The sequence below is a fragment of the Podarcis melisellensis genome (assembly GCF_964234715.1).
Source record: "Podarcis melisellensis genome assembly, chromosome: 5".
Taxonomy (NCBI): Eukaryota; Metazoa; Chordata; class Lepidosauria; order Squamata; family Lacertidae; genus Podarcis; species Podarcis melisellensis.
Window position 1 is genome coordinate 84,667,826 of NC_138537.1, and position 22,532 is coordinate 84,690,357.

The 22,532-nt window shown below is 41.4% G+C and overlaps 1 protein-coding gene across 2 annotated transcripts in view; it reads right to left on the bottom strand.

Moving 5' to 3' along the window:
* ADK (adenosine kinase) overlaps positions 1–22,532 on the bottom strand; it is a 199,760-nt gene that overhangs the window by 40,196 nt on the left and 137,032 nt on the right. For both annotated transcript variants that reach the window (XM_081913767.1, XM_081913768.1), the window contains exon 8: positions 3,742–3,777. In XM_081913767.1, the coding sequence (XP_081769893.1) occupies positions 3,742–3,777 (36 nt within the window). The remainder of the gene's footprint in view (positions 1–3,741; positions 3,778–22,532) is intronic.

The window sequence follows — 22,532 nt, forward strand, 5'->3', positions numbered from 1 at the left end:
CCTCATCATGTGTAAGTTGGCCCTCCTTTGGTACATTCGTTTACAACCTGTCAGTGTTGATACAGATAAATCCAATCTATACTAAGAAATCCAAAACTTTCGGATGATCGTACAAATCAGTCTGACTCTATGACATACAAATTCTTGCACCACATATCGTAAGCTGTTATCTGTTTAGCACGATCCTCTTATATTTCAAGTGGTTTTAATTAATTGTGTCCAGAATCCCACTAGAACCAATTTCTTGCAATACTACACAAAGTACAAAAGGCTCTTCATTTTAAATCCTTAGCAGGGACATCTTTTAAGACATGTACTGGCAATTCCCATCAGCTAGTTTGCTTTTTTGCTTTGCCCTACTCTGGCCTGGTTTGCGTATCCCAGTAAGCCACACAAATATATGGGCTCCTGAAGAAGAGCTCTCAGTTGCCTTGCTTCTTCCCAGTCTTTTTTTCACCCCCCATGAAGCATTAAGATAAGGCAAGGTTTGGCTTAGCATGTCATCTGATCCTGGACTTAAGCTCTCTCCTCGGTAACCACAAGCTGTAGCCAGGAACAAGCCTTAGTTACAGCTCGTGGTTAGGGAGGAGAGACCTTAACCACAAGGTTGGGTTCAGATAACTTGCCAAGCCAAATCTTGGCTTGTGGCTCAGCGCACTGCGGAGTGGGAGTAAAACAGACCAGGAAGGAGAAAACAGTTACAAGCTCCTCTCCCAGAGCCTGCATAGTCCCAGGAAACCATAGATCATCTTACAGGAGGTTATGTTGCTTATCTCATCAGCATGCAAACTGCCTTTTCTCACTGCATATTTCTGAACCCTTTTTCTTGCCTGAAATTTCAACCCCCCTTTTGATTTTTTTGTTAAAATATATATTATCCAAAACGTAGTGCCAGGTGTAACTGACCTTAACCAGGAAATAAAACCATGGTTACAGTATTTGTCTCCAAAGTTTATGGCAGACTAATTTAAAAAGGCATACAGATCATTTTATTAGAAGTTACCACAGAAAGGAGGAAATGTAGAGCTGTTTTTGGTGGCAGTCATGCCTCTCCCATAATGTTTAGTAGTAGCCTTAATCAGTCAAAGTACAAAGCTGCAGGTTTTTACAAAATTTCTCTGTGCAGTACAAACGGTTATGGCATTCTTTTATTGCATCTTCTTTTGAGTTATACAAGTAGCAGTGGAACAAAGCTTGCCAGGCACAACAAATACCTAAAAAGCACTCTCTGCTCCCAGAGGAAACTGCCCAGTCATTAAGTACTTCTACGCAGGTCTTTGCCCCCAGAGGCACATTGGGTAATACTTTGGGACAGGACCTTTCCTGTGGTGACACCCCAGTTGTGAAATTCCCCCCAGGTGCTAGTTTTGGGTGCCATGTGAAAATGGTTCTCTTTGTCTCTACTTACAGTTGATTGCAAAGTTTGTTGTTTTTGCTACCATGGAATCTTACTGCTCTGCAGTTTTATGCTAATTCTTTATTTTAATCCAGTTTTAGATAGCTTTTTGCTCAGCATACCACTTTAGAGTGAAGGTGGGGAGAGTGGATTTTCCCTCCAAATGGAAAGCCTCCCTGCACTTAAAGAACTAGCACTAGCTTATGCTCTCCAGGATGCATTCGTTTTCTAAGTGGATGTAACCCCCTACATTAATAATGTGGCTCCCTCACCCATCTCCAAAGTGGTTCAGTCCATCATCAAATATTACCAGAACTCAGACCTGTAGTTCTCATGTAGATTTGGGACTCTGGCCTGAATCAGAAGCACAATTTATACTAAGAGAGGACGGTCTTAGTATATAGGTTGTGCTAAGGAAGAAAAGGTGCTTATTTAGTATTTCTTATGCTATAGGTCCTAAGGGCAACTGTGTATACTGGACCTCCAGGCAGCTTCTCATAATGTTCTCAAACAGCAGTCAATTAGAGCCCTTACTCTACTATAATTTTCCCTTTAATTTTCATGATTCTAAAAAGATCTAATGGTGAACCATTTTCATTGCTCCTTTTTCGCTGTGAGGTTTGGGGAAATGTTAAAGTTACAGAATAAAAACCCTCAATGGACACATTATCAAACATCATACATCACCATTGGCAGATCTGATATGTCACTTGCTGCCAAGCAAAGGGGGCAATATGGGATAAGATCACAATCTCTGTGCACTTTGCTAATGCAGTGAAATCAGACGTGGCAGATTTAGGATGTTCAGCAGAAACTGTGCTAGGAAGTATAAGAAAGTGCTAATGGAAAGGTTAATAAAAAGGTGTTTGGCAGACATTTGCAAAAGCATTTTGTCACTCGGTGTTAATTTAAACCAGGCATGCCCCAGGTTTTCAGCTTAAGGAAGAAATGAAAACATAAAAAGGGCAAGGCTAATACATAACTTCCATTCTTTGCTGTTCTACTATACCATGCTATAGATTTCAAATAAATTGTGCTAAATCGTGAAGACCTAAAACACTGTTTTATTTGACAAATCCTGTTTATTCTAATAGAGATTGTAAAAAACAAACCAACACCTTTCAATTTGCATACTCTTCATTTCTATAAAAGCAGCCACCACAAAATAAAACTGCAAAGCATATTGCGTTAACATTATAAAGATGGTGCAGATGTGTGTTGCTTTTGAGTTATCTTGAAGCAATCCAAATTGGACATACACACAAAGACACACCACACATGTGCTTCTCTTTCTCTTCCTTTGTACTTGCCGAGACCCAAAGGAAAGTCTCAGATCAGCGTATGGTCCCCTAACTGTGTGGGTCTGATAATGCAAATGGGAACTGAACAGCCCAAGCATCAGCTTTCCTGATGTATTTGCCTGATGAACAAAACACTTGAGGGGTTAAGGCAGATGCACATGTACAGAAAAAGGCTTCATGCACATTGGACTGCAAGGATCACTTAATATCAAACACATTGGTTGTCACATTATATAGTGTCTGGTGAACGCTAGGAAACAGTCCCCACGTCCTATAGGTGGTAGTTCTCCTGATCAGGCTATTGGGAAAATGGTATACTGATAAACCCTCCAGAATCTGAAGCATTTGCAAATAAAAATACTAAAGTCAAGAGTAGACCCTCTAAAAATGATGCACATTAGACTAAACAAAAGACAGAGACTGTGTGTGGCTGTTAGGAGATTGCACATTTATACAAACCCAGATGGAAAATACCACTTGTGCCTGCTAACAAAAGAACAGCCCACTTCTCCAAAAGAGACTGAGTGTAAAAGGCAGGGTTTACGTTAATCAGCTCTTAACAATTCCACATACCACCTTACTAAAATTCATTTGCATGACGATAATCCACATATGGCAGAGTTTAAGATATTTAAAATGGTGTTATATTTCAGTATTTAGTCCTGCCTCACCAATGCTTTAGCACTGGATCTTTATGGAGTGTAATTCAGCTAATGAGGTGGCTTTTTAACTGAGCAAACTGACAGGCCCCATATCTGCAGCGGCAGCTTGAAGCCGTGCCCAACCTCTCAGCTTCCCAAGAGGCTTTTCAAAATTCAATAAATAACATCTGTAGGCGATGTTGGGTGCAGACCTAGCAGAGTGCGTCATAACACTGAGCTGGCAGAACAAAGAAACCATGACGACTGCCAAGTTTCTATGGCAACTGCTGCGAGGCTTGGAGAGTATAATAGCACATCAATCACTGTCCAAAAGAACTTCATTATCAGCAAAGGGGAAAAAACCCTTTAGAATCTGTTTAGCGTGCAACATAGGTTAACTCACCTCAAAGCCTTGCGCTCTAGCAAAAGTGGCAGCTTCCTGAAATAATAATAAAAAGGGAACAGTTAATTATAAAGTGCTAGATAATAAAGAAATAACACATTTGGAAGCTCATTCAGGCAGTCTCCTTTTACATAATTATCTCAATATGCCCACATGCAGTTGTTCAGTTACTTGCGATGAAAAGGCTGCTTCTTCCCCTGACAAGATAGCAATGAAGTGTCAACACACTTCAGAGAGATGGAAGGGAAATGTGTGCTCTCCTCCCCACTGGCAAAGTAACTTTGGACTAATGGCCTTTAACAGGAAAGGGTACAGTTAACCACAGGACTTTTCACTATTCATCATTTCTACCACACTTCCCAAAGGCCACAGCAGTGAGGCTGGAGAGCCAAATTTACAAACAGCACCCTCACCTTTCCCCAATAACGTTTAGGATCGCTTACCCCGTGTTGTGACTACACCGCTGGTAAGGAAATTAGCATGTGATGATGCTACAAATCAGGGTAAATGACCCTTGGCTGTTTCAGAGGAGAGCAGAATAAAAATACAGGGGTGCCATTTCCAGCATCAGTTTGGGATAATATGAAACATGCAGTTTCCTGCTCAACCTAACACTGAATTTTAACTCAGAACTGCTCAAAAGATCTGTCTACTTTATAGGTTTACAACCTTTTTGAGTCCACGGCTCCCTTAAGCAACTAATTTTTTTCTGCAGCACCCCTGTGGGGCTCAGGAGGCCAGATATGTCACCCCTGGCCTGCAGAGCTGGCAGCTTCTCACCCCTTTTTGAACGCCCTCCCTTGGAGAGTGTTCCCTCAGTCTCCTCTCCCCTCTTCTTGGGAGTCTTTTGGGCAGCCGCAGCTGCACCCCCTGGTCTCTGAGCTGCCCCCCCTGCCCCAAAGAGAAGGGGCTCCTCACCCTGCCCCACAGGGGCCTGGGGAACACCCTCTGGCCAGCTTCAGAGGCACCATTCACCTGGGGAGCTTGTAGCCAGGGCTGCTGCAGCAAACAGCTGTGCAAGCCTTGGGGAGGCAGAGATGTGAGAGGGCATCAGAGGAGGGAGGGAAGGAAAGAGGGACAGAGGCCAGTGTTGCCCGCGACACCCCTGACCATCATTCAAGGCACCCTAGGGTGCCACGGCACACTGGCTGAAAACCACTGGTCAACTTGAAGGTTTTTCAGTAGAGGTTGGATGGCCATCAGTCATGGATGCTTTAGTTGAGATTCCTGCATTGCAGGGGGTTGGACTAGATGACTCTAGGGGTCCCTTCCAACTCTACTTCCAATTCTGTGAGTCTATGATTCTATGACCACACCTTTTCATCACATTTGCAGGCTTCCTGTAGACACCTGGTTGAAAACTGTGAGAACAGAGTGCTCAGCTAGGTGGGTTTTTCGGCTGATGCAGCAGGACTCCTCTGATATTTTTAAATCATACGGTTTGATTACAGCTTTATGTAATAGTTATAAGCTTTAAAATATAATTTCAATCAACAACATTCATGGTGTCATTGAAGGATTAGCCTGGTGCTTAGCTGCAAACATATTGAAAGCTATTTGTCATTGATTTCACATTAAAGAACCCCAAGTGTTTCAAATAAAACAACACATCCAACCATTAATGAGAGAATCCCTTAAAACAGTTTGATGTCTTATTCACAGCTTTAGGCAACTGAACTCTTCTTCATCCCTCAAATAGGACTTGAGCACCAGAAGGTCGTTATTTCATATTTATATCAAACATTAATGGCTCCACTTTGAATGTGTGATTTTAAATACAAGCACAGAACAGGGGAGAAAGCAGTAATGCTATTTCCTAATTGGTTCTAATAGGAAGACATCACTGAATATAATTTACATATACTGGGTGATATCCAGTGCTGCACAAGTGGATTTCCTTTCCTTTCCTTGCCTCTGCTGCCTCCACACACCTCCAGATCTGACCCAGAGGGTCCTCTAGTGTTCCAAAGCAGATTTGGTGGCTGCGTGGAGGTGGCAGTGCAGAATATAGTAGAGGAAGTCTACCTGTGCAAGCAGAAGACCGTTCCTCTAGCAGACCTTCAGATATCCCTCCCTGAAAACATACCATTTGAAAAGATTAGAAGACATAAAATGAATACGTAACGCCAGACCATGGCTACGCATGAATGCACTAGTGTGCTAGTACTCAGAAGAAAAACTGTGGCCATTTCGCTCCTTCTCCACATGCCCTGCTGCAGAAATAAGACATGGTTTGGCTCAGCATCATGGCTAAGCCTCATAGTTTGTCTTGGCCCAGACAAACCACAAGTTATAGGGCTTGCTGCTTGTAACAAATCATGAACACAGATCTGCATGTAGCACTAGCACCAGGTACTGTGGCGGCGTCAGCGTCTGGAGAGCAGCAAAGCAGCTGTGATTTTTTTCTGTAAGTACCGTATTTTTTGCTCTATAAGACTCACTTTTTCCCTCCTAGAAAGTAAGAGGAAATGTGTGTGCGTCTTATGGAGTGAATGCAGGCTGCGCAGCTATCCCAGAAGCAAGAACAGCAAGATCCCTCTTGATGTTCTGGTTTCTGAGATTCAGAATATTTTTTTCTTGTTTTCCTCCTCCAAAAACTAGGTGCGTCTTGTGGTCAGGTGCGTCTTATAGAGCGAGAAATACAGTACCTGCACACAAGCATGTTCACACCACATGTCAACTGGGCCAACATACGAAACATTAACGTATATCTATGTACGGAGCCCTGTTTGTAATAAAGCTTTTACCTATTTTCCAAAGTATCTTAATCATTCCCCCCCGTTACTCACATTTCACTTCACAACAGGAGGTAACTATTGGCCAATCTCACTATCACTTGTTCAGTTTACATTATCGCCGGTGCCTTTTTACTGTTCCATTTTGCAGGGGAATAACATCAGCGGAGAAATAGTGATCTTTGCAGACTACTAAACATAAGCAATGCAAGTATAATTGGCTGAGGAAGAGGACTGCTGATGAGATAAATGGAGCACTGCAAAAGAAGTGATCTTACAATGCTCCCACGCATTTCAGCGGGGCCTGCGTAGGTAGGAGAATTTTCTGGTGGATTGCGCCGCAAATAAGTCAAGGAAGTATTTAATGTGCACGTGTTTCTCAGGCACCGGTGACAAGGCATTCTGGTGGACGTTCTAAGAAGCTGAAGTGGGGACAAACAATTACTGCAGCAGGAAGCTGAAGTTAATAAAACCTGATAAGCTGAGAAAGCACACTTCCTCAGGCTGATCACTGAAGAAGCAGAAGGCCAGCCAGGTTAGCCTGAACTGAGTTTGACAGAAAAACTGAATCACAGCCTTAACAATTGGGTTCCAGCAAGGTTAGCCACATTGGCAATTTACTTACAAAAGATTTCCCCCCTTCTCACACTTCCCCGTTGTCAGTGGCATTTGCTAGCCCAGCTGTCAAGGCAAAGTGTAAGGTTCAAAGGTATCACGCAGTGTATTCTTAGAGCGGCATGCAATTAACAAAGCCAAGGCATACATGGAGTGGGGGGGTGGGGAGGGAAAGAGCCTGAAAGCCTCCAAGATAAAGAAATGCACTTCTAATGAACTACAATAAAATCCAGAAAGGCTTAGGTGGGACTGGGACACAGACAATGGCAAAAAAAGGGGGGGGGAGAAGAGTAGTAATGGAAGCCATAAGTCCACAGAAAATAGGAACAAAAACTAAACAAGATGTATTGGAGCCAGATGATATTTGTAACCTCAAGTTTTTAGTCATGCAATTGAAATAGGAAGTTAGAAGTCTATTCTGAGGTGAGAGGGGGGGGGGAAGACATTAACATCTGTGCCAAACTTTTATTTGGCCAGGAATCTCTGATACTGCTTTGTGCCTATCTGTGAATCAATCTGTAGAGTGCAAGTTATTTCCAGTTATTTAAAATACTTTCTATCTTTTTGCTTGGAAGATGGAGTTTTTTTGCTGCTTTAGGGCTATTGCAAGCACTACAGTCAATCCAGGCCCAATCCTGAGCCATACCTGTAAGACTGACTTGGTTATTATAAACATCTGTTTGTGGTACTCACGCTTTACGTTTGTGGTTGTACGCTTTAAAATTTGAAGTGCTATGGTGCCAGACAAGAAACTCTGGTACTGGAAATCAGAAGTGAACGAGGACTGCCCAAATGCTGTTAGGGTGCCATGCAACAAGCGCAGTTGGTCCAGCTCCCTCCCCACCTCCAAACCTTCTCAATATGAGAGCAGCTATGTCTGGTTTTCCCAGGAGTGATGTATGGAAGTGAGAGCTGAACCATAAAGAAGGCTGATCGCCAAAGAATTGATGCTTTTGAATTATGGTGCTGGAGGAGACTCTTGAGACTCCCATGGACTGCAAGAAGATCAAACCTCTCCATTCTGAAGGAAATCAGCCCCGAGTGCTCACTGGAAGGACAGATCCTGAAGCTGAGGCTCCAATACTTTGGCCACCTCATGAGAAGAGAAGCCTCCCTTGAAAAGACCCTGATGTTGGGAAAGATGGAGGGCACAAGGAGAAGGGGACGACAGAGGACGAGATGGTTGGATAGTGTTCTTGAAGCTACCAGCATGAGTTTGACCAAGCTGCGGGAGGCAGTAGAAGACAGGAGTGCCTGGTGTGCTCTTGTCCATGGGGTCACGAAGGGTCGGATACGACTAAAACAACAACATGTCTGGATCAGACCAAAAGTCTCATGGGTAGGAAAACTAAGGCCCAGGGGCCGGATCCGGCCCAATTGCCTTCTAAATCAGTGTGATTTTACATGAGTAGGATGTGTCCTTTTATTTAAAAGGCATCTCTGGGTTATTTGTGGGGCATAGGAATTCGTTGATTTTAAAAAAATAATTCCCCCACAAGGTCTGAGGGAAAGGGGACCGGCCCCCTGCTGAAAAAGTTTGCTGACCCCTGGTATATCTAGTCTAGCATCCCATTTCCCAAATCGGTCAATCAGATACCTTTGGGAAGCCCACAAGGAGGATATGAATGCAATGATTTTCTCCTCTGGTTGCTCTCAGAAAGTGGGATAGGGTGATATGCTGCCTCTGTAACTGAAGATCATGATGGCTTGTAGCCATTGATAGATTTATCCTCCACGCCTTTGTCCAATTCCCTTTAAAATCCATCTAAGATGACATCACAATATTCCATGGCAACAGGCAGGTGAAACGTTTGCAGCATGCCATACTTTCTTCAGAATAGCTGTGACGATTTTTCTTACTGTACGAACAAACATGGAAGGTCAGGTCACAAGGCTGGAGCAAGAAGACAAGGGTGTCCCTTTTGAGAAATGACACATTCTGCCACGCAGGAAAGCAGTAAGGCCGGGCACTTAATCTTTACCCTGTTCTGTAGCCAACTCCAAATATGTCTTCTTGCTACCCAGTTTATACCAAACCACATTTTCAGTCCAAGGGGGCAGAAAAAAACACCAATCTAAACACAGAGGAAAAACGACTGGGCTTCCCTTGACCTCAGCAAAACTACCAATGACAAAATTGCCCATAAATAAATAAGAGTCTATCTCAGTACTCAATTCCCAAAGAAACACCAGAAGTTGGGGACATAATTATGTTCCTTCAAGTAGCATTCCAATGCCCCATACCCCATCCTTTGCTCTTGCCTCAGAACTCATATCTGCTCTGCTTCATATATTTCTTTCTACCATTCCTACTTCTGTGACATTTTCCAAGGTGCTTATTACATGTGAAGAGCACTCCCCCCAGCTTGCTGTAGTGTGTGATGACAAGAGCTGTAAGATCAGTCCTTCTGCCAAACAGTTTCTCTTGCCTCCTTTAAATCCCTCCTGCAGAATTTCCTCTTGCTGTCCCTCAGAAGGCTGCTTGGCTGCAGCAGAACATGGGCTTCTTCCATTTGTTCCAGCTTAAAAGCACCTGCACTTTTGTGTGAATTTTATTATACCGTATTTTTCGTCCTACAGGACACACTTTTTCCCCTCCAAAAATGAAGGGGAAATGTGTGCGCGTCCTATGGGGCAAATGCAGGCTTTTGCTGGGGCGCACTCAGATATCCACAAGCCTGGGGAGACTTCCCACCGGGCTCCCTAGGCTTGCGGATAGCAGCCTGTTCTGGGGGCTGGGGTCGGGGGAAGCTCGGGCTTCCCCCGCCCCAGCCCCGTGCCTGGGAGGGAAATAAATTTTCCCCCTTTATTTCCCCCCCAAAAAACTAGGTGCGCCCTATGGGGCAAAAAATACGGTAGCTGGTTTCCTGGTATTTCTTAAGCACAACGACCTGTACTCCAGGAGGAGGTTAAATTTGCTACATCCTAGTCAGATTTCCCATCTCTTCTTTCTCTGAGAGCTGCACTCAGTGCTTTTAGGAATCATGTTTGCTTTACGGTTTTCGGCTCGGGGTTCACGCCTTTGCAGCAACTGCTGCTAATAATGATATTTGGCATGTCCCAAATAGCTCAGAAAGTTCAAAATGAAAGGACGCCTTTCAGCATTGATTGACCATAAGTGCAAGATAATGAAAGAAGCAGTGGCCCATCTGTGCTACCCCCCAAAGGCACCTCATATGGGAGAAGGTAGTCAGGTTAAAATCTAACCTCAGAGAGGCAGCAACATATGGCGATTGCTAGGGTAACAACAGGCACCGAGGGCACTCCCTAGTGCAGGTGATAATAAGGGTGATAATATCTATATTAAAGGCTTTCCATTTTCTATCTGACATCAGGATTCACAAAGGAGAAGGGATTAAGGAAATAAACAATCTTCACAGAAGCTTTACAGCTCCCGGGAGAATGCAGCATTTTCATTCATGCATGGCGTGTGACAACAGCAGAGCAAAGCAAAAGAACGAAACACAAAGCCATAACTGCCCCACCCCAACACCAAAACATACAACCAGTAACATAATCTATTCTTTTTTCAGGGGGGAAGACAGGATTTGAACAGCAGTTGTTCTTCAGCATTGATAAACTTTCTCTGTTATCCAGACACACAAGCAGCGCACACTGCTTCCATCCTATTGCTTTAGCAGATTGGGTTTCAACAGGAGACTTACACATTGGTACCTTTTCCTGAAGGCCCTACTCTGTGCCCCACTTCAGATCGCGGCACCGATTTATAATCAGTCGCATTTTAAAATGCAGTAGCAAACCCTAACAATCTAACTTGTTTAGCAATAATGAACATTTAAATGCACTGCAAAGTTATTGTTTTTAAAGCATTTTTTTAAAACCAAATAGCACACAGAATTTCACACTGCATAGAAACAGTGTGCAGAGGAGCTGTTGAAATACGTTCTGTCGCTTAAAGTTAACTCTCACCCTTTATTTTCAGCAGAACAGCAGCCATTTATGCAGGAAACTGGAGATAAAACTCAAGAGATAGCAATAAAAAAAGGTAACTGCTATTTGTGGCAGGACCTTGTGGTAGGCTTCACTTTCATGTTGTTTCTAGTTTTCTTAGGTCAGTAACAATTTACCTTATTTTTTGTTGTAGCTTAAAAGCACTTATACTTTTGCACAGATTTTACCGTGGCTGACTCTTTGGTATTTATTATGTGGGACTATCTATGCTCCAGAGAAGTGAAGTGGCTGGAATGAGGCTTGTTAAAACTGATCAATGCTCAGTTTATAACCAGATGAATCCTGTTTAGGGCCACATTCCTAAACACACTTAAAATGAACGGGACTTGCTTCTAAGTTAACATAGGACTGATACACCAGACACAACAAAGATATGAGAAGTCAAAACTTCCAGGAGCAGAACAGTTGTGTCTTAGCGTACTTCTAGGTCCGAATGCCATATACTATAAAATTAAAAGCCAAAGTTCTTGGTCTAGAAGAAGCCCAGATGATGATGCTCTGTGAATCAATGCCAACAATTCTTCAAGAGTTGGCCTTGAATTGGTATATTTGTGAAACTATTTTGGTTTTGCTGTACTGCTACAGTTAATTTATCCTTATCCCCCTATTTGATTTTTAAAAACTTAAATTTAGGTAGTTTCCCCCCCTTTTAACATTAGTGATAGCCTTTCTTTATTACAGGGCAAGTTTTTGCAAGAGAAACCGCTCCTTTCCTCCACAATCTTCAAAAGGGTACCTTTACTGAGGTTTTGCAACATGTCAGGATAATTAAATGTAGTAATATAAGTAGGTAAATACTAGAGAGTTATTAAAAAAAACAACACATCATATAACAAAGTTTATCAGATATAAGAGTCATGGGACACCCAGTGCATTGCTCCCAAACTGAGGAGGAAGGAGCAGTGGTGGACTTGGGGCTCTTAAATTTCAGTGGCGCCCCGTGTGATGCTAAAATTGGGCACCCCCTGCCTCTCACACTCTGTTCTACAGCATTGCTGTGGGACCCCCTGCAGCGCATCACCCAAACCAAGCTGCTACTCTCCCCCAGCCAGTGCAATAAGAATGGTGGCATCCCTCCTCTCTCACTCTGCAAAGGCTTGGTTATCATGCTTCAATCCCATTTTTAAAAAATAGTTCTCCTTATTTCTTCTAATTTACACCTCTCATATAATGTATGGTATAAGGTTTCCTAATCATAAAGGAAAAAAGCACTCGTGAGACTTGCTTGGCCTGCGGGAACGTTGGCATTGCAAACATGCGCTCCTTGGGAGTGAGTGGATACATTTCCAACTGCGAAGGTAGCATTTGGATCTTAGCAACAGGACTGCATCCCACTGTTTGGGCTCCTGCTCTGGCTCCCCTCTTAGCTGCCACAACCCTCCCAACCCTCCACCCAAGGCTCTCCGCTCTGCAGCAAAGTCAGGGGGGAATCCCTGGTTCCCCTTTCCAAGCGACTGAAGTATAGTTCCCTTCAACTCAGGGTTCCACCATTCAGCCCCCCCCCCCCCGTTTCTTCCTCCTCTGGACTAGTCAAGGTCCTTTCCAGCTCTATTCAATTCTATGATGGCAACTGATGAAATGTAGAATATCCAGCATCTAAAAGAAAACATTAAGACCCTGCTATGAAGCTTTCCCTACTTGGCAGAATCTCAGCTATCAAAATGAACCTATTACCCAGGCTGCTGTTTTTATTTCAATCAATATCAATTGTTAGTAACTCAGGCTGATTCAAAGAATGGAAGAGGGGCATTTCTAAATTTATTGGCGGGAGAAAAGCCAAGAGTTAAACATAAAATTATGACAGATACAAAAGAAAGAGGAGGCTTTGCCCTGCCAGATCTGCAAATTTATTATGAGGCAGCCTGTCTGTGTTGGTTAAGAGAATGGATTACGTTGGTTAATGCAGACATCCTGGGTCATGATTTATTATTCAGCTGGCATGCATGTCTTTGGTATGGGAGATTTAATAATTACATAATGCTCCTCAACATGCTTGTGGGACTCCTACCTATAAAGGGCTTCAGGAGCACAAATAAACACAGATGAACCAGCCTCAGAATCAAACAAACAAAACAAAACAAAACAAACACCTTTAAAATTATTTTCTGGTGCTTAGAAGGCAGGTAGATCATCATGAAGAAGCAAGGAATATTATTATCTCCATGAAAAGAAAAAGTTAGATTAGAAAGACATCAATTCTGAAGTTTGACACTCTCTAGCAGTGCCAGTCTGTGCTCTTATTATGGATGTGCTGATTTGTATTAAAAAAATACAAATTATTTTAGGAAACCAGGAAAATAACTAAGTTGATCATATTGCATGGAGTCTAAGCTGCTTCTTCAGGTTCCCAGCGGCAAAATTTAAAAGTTCCAAGGTTTTTGCTATCATTATTTAGCTGCATGCTATTACTATTGTCTCATTAATAATTATTTCCTTACTTAATAGCCTCACAGTTACCTGCCAGAAGATCACAGCTGAAAAGAAATCACTTAGAGCTAAATTGCCACTGTATCCATCTGTAATAAGCTGCAACAGCTCTATGCATCTGAGCCATATTGAAATTCCGCTACAAATAATAACTATTATCTAGACCTGTATTTTGTATCCCCAAACTGTAAAACCTACGCTACCAGCACTTCCTCCCTAGTCCAACATCTCTCATATGTTTTTGTCATACAGTCTATTATAATCTATAAACATCTATATAAATAGGACTGTTTTAAAAATCAAGGCACTGCACAAAGAAAAAGGAATCTTGCTCTTTATGAGATTCCACACTTCAAAAAATATTGAAATGAAAACTGGTGAAGGATGATTAGAATCAAAAATACTACAGACTGAAAAGAAATTAGCACCATGTGAGCTACCATTAAATCTAATCTAAAAGGACTTTAATGAGCGATAGATGTTTGAAAGAAAGTAGAAGACTGCAAAAAGACTCAAGGCTTATTACTGGAAGGAGTAATAAAATTAGGACTAAAATCCTAGGGTTAAGAGGCCTTGTTTCCTTGAAAGAACACAGGTGAATCATATCACATTTTTCAGAGCATCTTTTTTTCTTTCTTTACACAAATGTAACGGGTTTTGACTGCTTGCAATGAATGTGTTTTCCATCTTACTTCCTCTCTTGAAAATGCATGCATGAACAGGGCCCATTTTCAGACTTGCAACATAAAATTATATCCCAAACACGCTCAAAAGAAAAACCTCACAACAAATTAATAAATGAGCCCCCAACGAAGTGGTGACTTCTGATGAAACAATGAAAACTGCAATCAAAAGCGTAAAAGAGATATTAAATTAATGTGGATACACAAATCTCTGGAAGATCATTACAGAATTTATGTTTACACTTAGATATCTAAGTGTATCATGGGAATGGAAATATTAATATTTAATGCAACAAAAAAACCTTATAGGAGAAATTCAATGCATTCCCCAAGCCACAGAAAAAAGTTTCGTAAGATTTTAAAAATTAATGATCAGTGTACACAGAAGCAAGTTCCTTTAAATGTCCAGAAATGCCGCTTCTTTCATCTACTGCGGATAAAGAAATTGAGATAATTATTTTTTTCTAATTTGAAGGTATGGGTCAACTTGGCAAGTAAGATCTAAGAGAATGCTGAAAACTTTTGTGTTTGTTTTCAAAGGGACCTAGAGAAGCCCTAGATGGATAATAGTCTGAAGCTATGGGTGATCAAAAGTTTCTTAGAGGTCCGGGAGAAATTATCAGGTTTGTACAGTGGTAACTTGGGTTACATATGCTTCAGGTTACATACGCTTCAGGTTACAGACTCCGCTAACCCAGAAATAGTACCTCAGGTTAAGAACTTTGCTTCAGGATAAGAACAGAAATCAGGCTTCTGCGGCGTGGCAGCAGCAGGAGGCCCCATTAGCTAAAGTGGTGCTTCAGGTTAAGAACAGTTTCAGGTTAAGAAACGGACATCCGGAACGAATTAAGTACTTAACCCAAGGTACCACTGTACTCCTCTGTCCATCTCCTGACAAAGGCCATTGGCTTGAGTGACCAATGCAGTTTCAGTTCCAAAACCAAGGCAGGAACAAGATTCGGACTCCAGAATTCAGCTGACCTAGCCATTCTGTTTTTGTGTCTACCATCCATATAAGTTCAAACCACCTGCTTTGGTCAATAAACACCAAAACAAGATAACAAAAATTGGTAAAACATAGTAAATAATGAAATCATCTTTGCTGTGAGTCCTGGAGGACCTCCACCCTTACATGCAAGACTTTTTCTGCCTGACCTGGAAGGAGAAGGCCCCAACTGACTCCAACTACAGGAGCTGGGGCTGCTGAGGAGGCCAAAGACCATCTCATCTGTCTCATAGTGAAGGCCCAAGTCACTGAGCCCGAGCTTCCACAGCCGCCCGCCATGAACCACCATTGGCAGGATTGGCAGCATCGGTAGCAGATGTTCTGTGCTTAATATTTTATTCTCTTGTTAATTATGCTGTTTTAAATGTGCATTTTATATCTGACTTCCTTTAGCAATGCTTTGTTTTGAAATATTTAAGATAATATTTTAGTTTCCTGTTAACTGTGTTGCTTTGAATGCCTACTTTATAACTGACTTTCTTCAGTAATGTTTTATTCAATTTTTTTTGATGTTTTAATTAATGTGATGTAAACTGCTATGAGATTTTTCTTAAAAATGTAAAGTGGTATAGAAAACAACATCAACCAATCTCAATGATGCTTGTTAAGCAAAATGTTATGTGTGATAATAATAATAACCATAATAATAATAATAATATATACCCTGCCCATCTGGCTGGGTTTCTCCAGCCACTCTGACACATATAAAAACATAATAAAACATCAAACAGTAGCAATCTGATCCAATATAAAAAGTCACAATAACTTTAAAATAAACAACATTCAACAATCCATCAGAATCTAATAGTAAACAGTAAAATTATACATCAGCAAATAATAAACAGTTTGTACTTCTCAGTCACAATGAAGAATTACCAATCTATAATCAATAAAAATAACAGCAAATCACAACGCATAAAATACCACAAAACATACAAAACCATGTAAAAGGATCAAATTGAGAAACAAGGACGCACAACTTCTAAAATTATTTAAAATATATCCCTGAATGCCTCTCTTCCGAGCTGCTTCTGCTGTTCTGAAAGTCATGTATTCAAGGTTAAAAAAAATAAAATCCTTTTCTTTTCGTTGATATGGATTTAAAGGGGGGTTTAGACCACATTCTGGTCCATTGAGTGGGGTTAATCTCATAGCCTATGTCATTCTCCCATTGTTTTTTTATTGTGCCTAGGGGGGTTGAAGAACTCATAACCCACCTACTTTCAGCAGCCAGAAACACCATAACCAGACACTGGAGAGACCTGTCCGGAGTAAGCATGGACCAATGGTACCAAATAGTATGGGAAACAGCCCTACTAGAAAAATTAACCAATAAACTGAAACTGACAAACAAAAGAAGACGCCCCCTTTATCACATATCACAGCCCAACAAGACAATGACAATAATCCACCAACACCATACAAATCAATATGGCTAACCTGATCCAAAACACCCACCCACCCCACTCACACACGAAAACAAAGATCACCACAGCCAATCACAAACAAACAACCACACCCTAGGCCGAGCCCAACCTCTCTCACCACCAAAGGGACACAAGTGAACAGCACAAGCAACGCTGACACCAAACCCTACATACATTAAGCATAATAGAAACATCTCCCCCCCCCCATGTCTCAACAAATGAAACTGATTTTTAAAAATGTTCCATGGAAAAAATACGAGAGACATTACACATACTTCTGTAAAACAAGAAAATCTTTAATAATAATAATAATAATAAAAATCCTTAAATTCAATCTCTGGTATTTCCAGATAAACAGTTCCCAAAATGGGGTAAGGCAGTGCAATCTAGTCATCATGTGTAATATTTACTTTTATGTCAAGAACCAGTAGTGATGTTGTGATGACTTTATTATTTATAACCCGCCCATCTGGCTGAGTTTCCCCAGCCACTCTGGGCGGCTCCCTATCAAGTATTAAAAACAATACAGCGTTAAATATTAAAAACTTCCCTAAACAGGGCTGCCTTCAGATGTCTTTTAAAAATAGGATAGCTACTTATTTTCTTCACATCTGAAGGGAGGGTGTTCCACAGGGTAGGCACCACTACCGAGAAGGCCCTCTGTCTGGTTCCCTGTAACCTCACTTCTCGCAATGAGGGAACCGCCAGAAGGCCCTCGGCACTGGGTCTCAGTGTCCAGGCTGAACAATGGAGGTGGAGACGCTCCTTCAGGTGTACAGGACCGAGGCCGTTTAAAAGATCCTTTGCACAAAGAATAAAAGCAGCAACACAATGGGTCTCATACAGGCTCACTCCTGCCACCCCCAGCTTCTGGGGCTTTGGGCTGAGCCTCTTTTTGAAAGAGACCTTCTGGGGCCTGGCCTTAAAGCAACATTTCCAACACACTACAAATGTCTTAAAAGTTTCTATTAACTCTGTCCACATCTGGACAAAAGGGAACGCTGAGCTGCTCCGTATCATATTACCAATTAATGTTTAAATAGCCCTTCCAATTATATGATTTAATTTTACAACCATTTTACAAATTGGCTTAGGTACAAAGATAATGTAAATTCTGCCAGTAGGCTTTATTTATATACCCTTAAAGGCAGGAAAAAAATGAAATATTCCCGGAGTCGATGGGAGAAGTGGGGCTCTGCACTCCTCAGCAGAAAAGGAAATTAGAGGGCCCCTTTCCCCACTATTTTCAAATACTTTGCTCTTTCCAAGAAAAACAAGTTGTAAATGGCTGGGGCAAAAGCTCCGAATTCCAGCTTCTAGAAAAAACACAGTTGCTAATTAACTGAATTTTGTTTCTAATGTAAAGGAGAGTGCTGTTAAAAATTCTGCATCAGCAAATATGGGATTTATACATATTACATGATATAATAAATTCAGATGCCAATAAACCGTGTGCCAATTATCAAGGGGAGTGATTGCATGACCAACACAGGGAATCTAAAACACACTACATGCGTGGAACACTCCAGATTTATACTCTGCTATTCTGGATATAAAGCCCCCACAATTTTACTTTTGTGTTGACTTTCTCGAAGAACTAACATTTCATTGCTTTACATAAACAAAGAGGACTAAAAGGAATCTTGAAAGTTTAGAACAGAACTTTACTTGTTTTTAAATGCCCATGCTCACTAGGAAATTCTAACTGGTTGAGTCAGCACATCATTGGAACTATGTTCTTATGGCGCAAATCCAATAATAACTGAATAACGAAATACATCATTATGACCAGAGCTTGCTCAAGACATTATGCTACCTAAGATAAAGGAGAAATTGGTGCACCCTCATTCCATGTTCAGAAACGAAATGGATTTGTAATTGAATCTTACTTCAACTGGTAACAGGATCGTGTTCCTCCAATGCACCTGATGGCAGCAGGCTAATTTAGGAGATACTGTATATGAAAAGGCCTGTGGTACACTAAGCTCTGACCTCCAACATATGGGAATGGCGGGGTGGGGATCAATGTCTGAGGTGCGCTGGTGCTGACCTTCAACATCTGCAATTGCCTCACTCTGCCTAAAGGTAGGGCCAGCCCTGATGGAGACCACCAATAATTATTCTGCAAATCAGAAACAACGTAATTCACAGCAGGCCATGTCTATTCTGTTGTATGGCTCCAACAATAGCTACAGCTAGAATAGACCGGCAGTTGTAACTGAACAATAGTTAAGAAAACAGTTGCACTCCCAGCAATCGTGGGATCATGATAGTTTTGGAACATCTGCTGGCAGCTTTTAGCACATGAATTGTAGTATTGGTTACTTGGGAGACCAGATACCTATTTATGCTATTCACTTTTTGCCATTTTTTTTTTAAAGACAACTGGGTTTGTTTATTATTCAGCAATGTATGCAACAACTTCAAGCTCAATATTGTGTGGAAAACAATAATAGTTTAGTTAACGTGGATTTTTTTCTAGATCAGCACAATCATGGTTATGGTAACTATTATTTCATCATGAACACCGAAGTAAATAGGCTTATAAAACATGAGCAAGCTAGGCGACCATGGAAGAAGCTATTGTCTTAGAACTGGCACAAGTACATCTTCCTTTGAAGTCCAAAAATCCAGAAATAAACATTTGGTGTGTCCTATCAGTTTATTCCAGCAAATGTGGTAAGGTGATATTTTACCTGCTCTTGAAAACCTTCTCGGACAGTACATTACTACTGAAGCAGCCCATTAAGAGAATTTACAACTAACTGAAAGGCTGTGATTAGCAATGTTATGGGGTACTTTATGCTAATACCTTTTTAACATTCTTGATCAGTATTCCTAGGAGTATGCCTGCAGATCAGCCCTATGAAGGAAGTTACAGTGCAGAGCAGACTTGGAGCTTTGTCTATGGGCTGTTTGTACTTGGCTATAGCCCCTATGCATGCATGAGGGCACTGCAAAGTTTGCAGTCAGACAGCGCTCAGGTGCCATTTGTGTGAACCAGTGTCTCTGCGTGGAGGCTGCATTCATGGTCTTTGAAATAGCCACAGCACTTTGGAAAAGGACTGCCGCTGTTGTGGAAATCAAAGGGGCCATTTCTAGAGCTCCCATATGGAAGTCCTGGTTCAACCCACATGGTATCTTCATGGGAAAGCTGCCTGGTGATGGGTTTAGTGGCAAGCTTGTGCATTCTCAAGGTACCCGTGTCATGTTTTAACATAATGGTCTATGGCTCTTAAAGTTAACACATGAAGAATTCACATTCACCAACGCAATCTATCCAACTTGTTGAAAATCTGTTAGCAGCTAGAGTTGAAGAAGGCCTCAAAATGGAAGTATAAACACATTCCATCAATGAAATAGTGAACTGATCAATTATGGAATACTACAAACTTTGTTGTGGGACGCGGGTGGTGCTGTGGGTTAAACCACAGAGCTTAGGGTTTGCCGATCAGAAGGTTGGTGGTTCGAATCCCCGTGACGGGGTGAGCTCCCGTTGCTCAGTCCCTGCTCCTGCCAACCTAGCAGTTCAAAAGCACATCAAAGTGCAAGTAGATCAATAGGTACCTCTCCAGAGGGAAGGTAAACGGCGTTTCCGTGCGCTGCTCTGGTTCGCCAGAAGCGGCTTAGTCATGCCGGCCACATGACCCGGAAGCTGTACGCCGGCTCCCTCAGCCAATAAAGCGAGATGAGCGCCGCAACCCCAGAGTCGGCCACGACTGGACCTAATGGTCAGGGGTCCCTTTACCTTTACCAACTTTGTTACATTAACCTTTGTTCATGCCAGAAAAAAATCCAGAAAGTAATCATAATCATAATCAATTACTGGAATTATTATATCAGATACTGGACTACTTCTCATACATTAAGTATTTCTGAGTTGTTGGCATCTGTCTGTCTCGGGAGACAATGCAAGAGTGTGCCTTTGAGGGTGAAGTCAAACTGTTGGAGAGTTACAGCTCCTGCTGTGGTTGTAGATACCAATATGGGAGACATGTTTTGTTGAAGCTGGGGAAGATGAAGACATCTGGTTGTGCTGATGCAGATGTACTATGATGCTTCTCCTTTCTGTGCTCCTCACAGTGGTCATTCCTCCTCTAGTAACTGCTGTGGCTACACAATTTGACTGTCTCCAGGCACTGTGGTTGTTTGCAAGGGATTCCCACATGGCGGGGTTGATGTTGCCAGCCTTCATGTTTTGTTTGCAGACATCTTTGTTGTTGTTTTTTTATAAATATTTATTAAGGTTTTTACAGAAAAGAAAAAAAAACATCCAATAACAATAAACAGTATTACTTTGTTTAACAAAATTTCATATCCTCTTTGAGCTTCCTCACGCCTCCCACTCCCATTTGCATCATTAATGAATTTTGTCCAGCAAATTATCATCTTATTTCCAAATTTTATAACCGCTTATTTAATTACAATAAAATAGTTCTCCTGCAAATTTGTTTTTCTTAATCTCTCTTGTCATCAATTCCTGATCTATTTTAGTGATGGCCAATTATTTATAACTAAGCATCTTTCTTAACATTCCAATAAATCATAATATTTTTGTAAGTAAGTCTTAAATTTCTTCCAATCTTCTTCCATCCTTTCTTCTCCCAAGTCTCGGATTCTGCCAGTCATCTCCGCCAGTTGCATATAGTCCATCAGTTGCATCTGCCTGTTTGCAGACATCTTTGTAGCGTAAAGTTGGTGTGCCAATGGGCCTGGTGCCTAAAACACATCCTTGGGGATCCTGCCATCTTGTTCTGTGGAATGACCAAGCTGGTGGAGATGTTGTTGAGACAGGAATGCAAAAATGCTGGGAGGATGTGGGCTTGGGAGAGCACATATTTGTTTGAGACCCTCTCCTGCCATGTGATGCCCAAAATCTTCCTGATGCAGTGCATATGGAATGTGTTGAGGCATCGCTCCTGGTGGATGTAAGTTGCCCACTTCTCACTACCCTAAGACTCACCACACAATCTTGGTAGAGCTTCATCTTGATGTTCATTGTTAGCCTCACCTTCTCCCATACCCTTTTGGAGAGAGGAGCCATTGCCATAGCTGCCTTGCCAATACGCTTGTCTAGATTAAAGTCAAGTGGAGTTGCTGGTTTTGTTGCAGAAGTGGAAGTCTGCTTCATGAGCAGAACAGCAGCATTGGCCACAACCCTGTCTTTTCCTTCATTGAAATTTTTCATTTTTCTCTTGAACACATTTATCCTACTTTAGATGCAGTTGTTGCACTTATTGTATGTATTTGAATATATTAATATAATTATTTCATTTACATCCTGCTGTTTAAACAAATTGTACTCAAGGTGGAAAAGTCAACCACAAAAATGAGCTACTTTAAAACACAATAGAAATACCTTCTATGAACGAAACATAGCAAAAAGCATTTAAAAAGCACAAAGAAGCCCCAATAAAATAGCAAAAAAATAAACTAAGAGAGTTTACACTTTTCTAAAAGCCTGTCCAAACAAATATGCTTCCCATCTGTGGGGTGAAAAAAAACTTTCAAAACCCATCATATTACTTAGCATCTACATTGGGCTTGGTTTTATAGCTATCTGTAGCCCGTCAAATATAGAATTAAATGCTCTGATCTATTAGATTAACTGTCTTAGATTTAGGCCTCTGGCTTATCAAGGAAAAACATAAACAAACTAAAACCCTAAATCCTATCCCATATATTTGTGCTTTGATAAATTATGCCATCTCAGACACAGTGAAAATGATTCATGTTGATGGTGTTATGAAGCTAATGCCAATTTGATTCACATGTTTTGATGCTGCCCAGAAGTTGTACAATTTTGGCAAAATGTTGGAGCTAGGTTTAATTTTTGCTTTCCACATCTAATTTTACTTGAAAATATTAATCCTGAGATGTTGATTTATTTATCTTAAGAACATAAGAAAAGCCTGCTTGCTGCCAG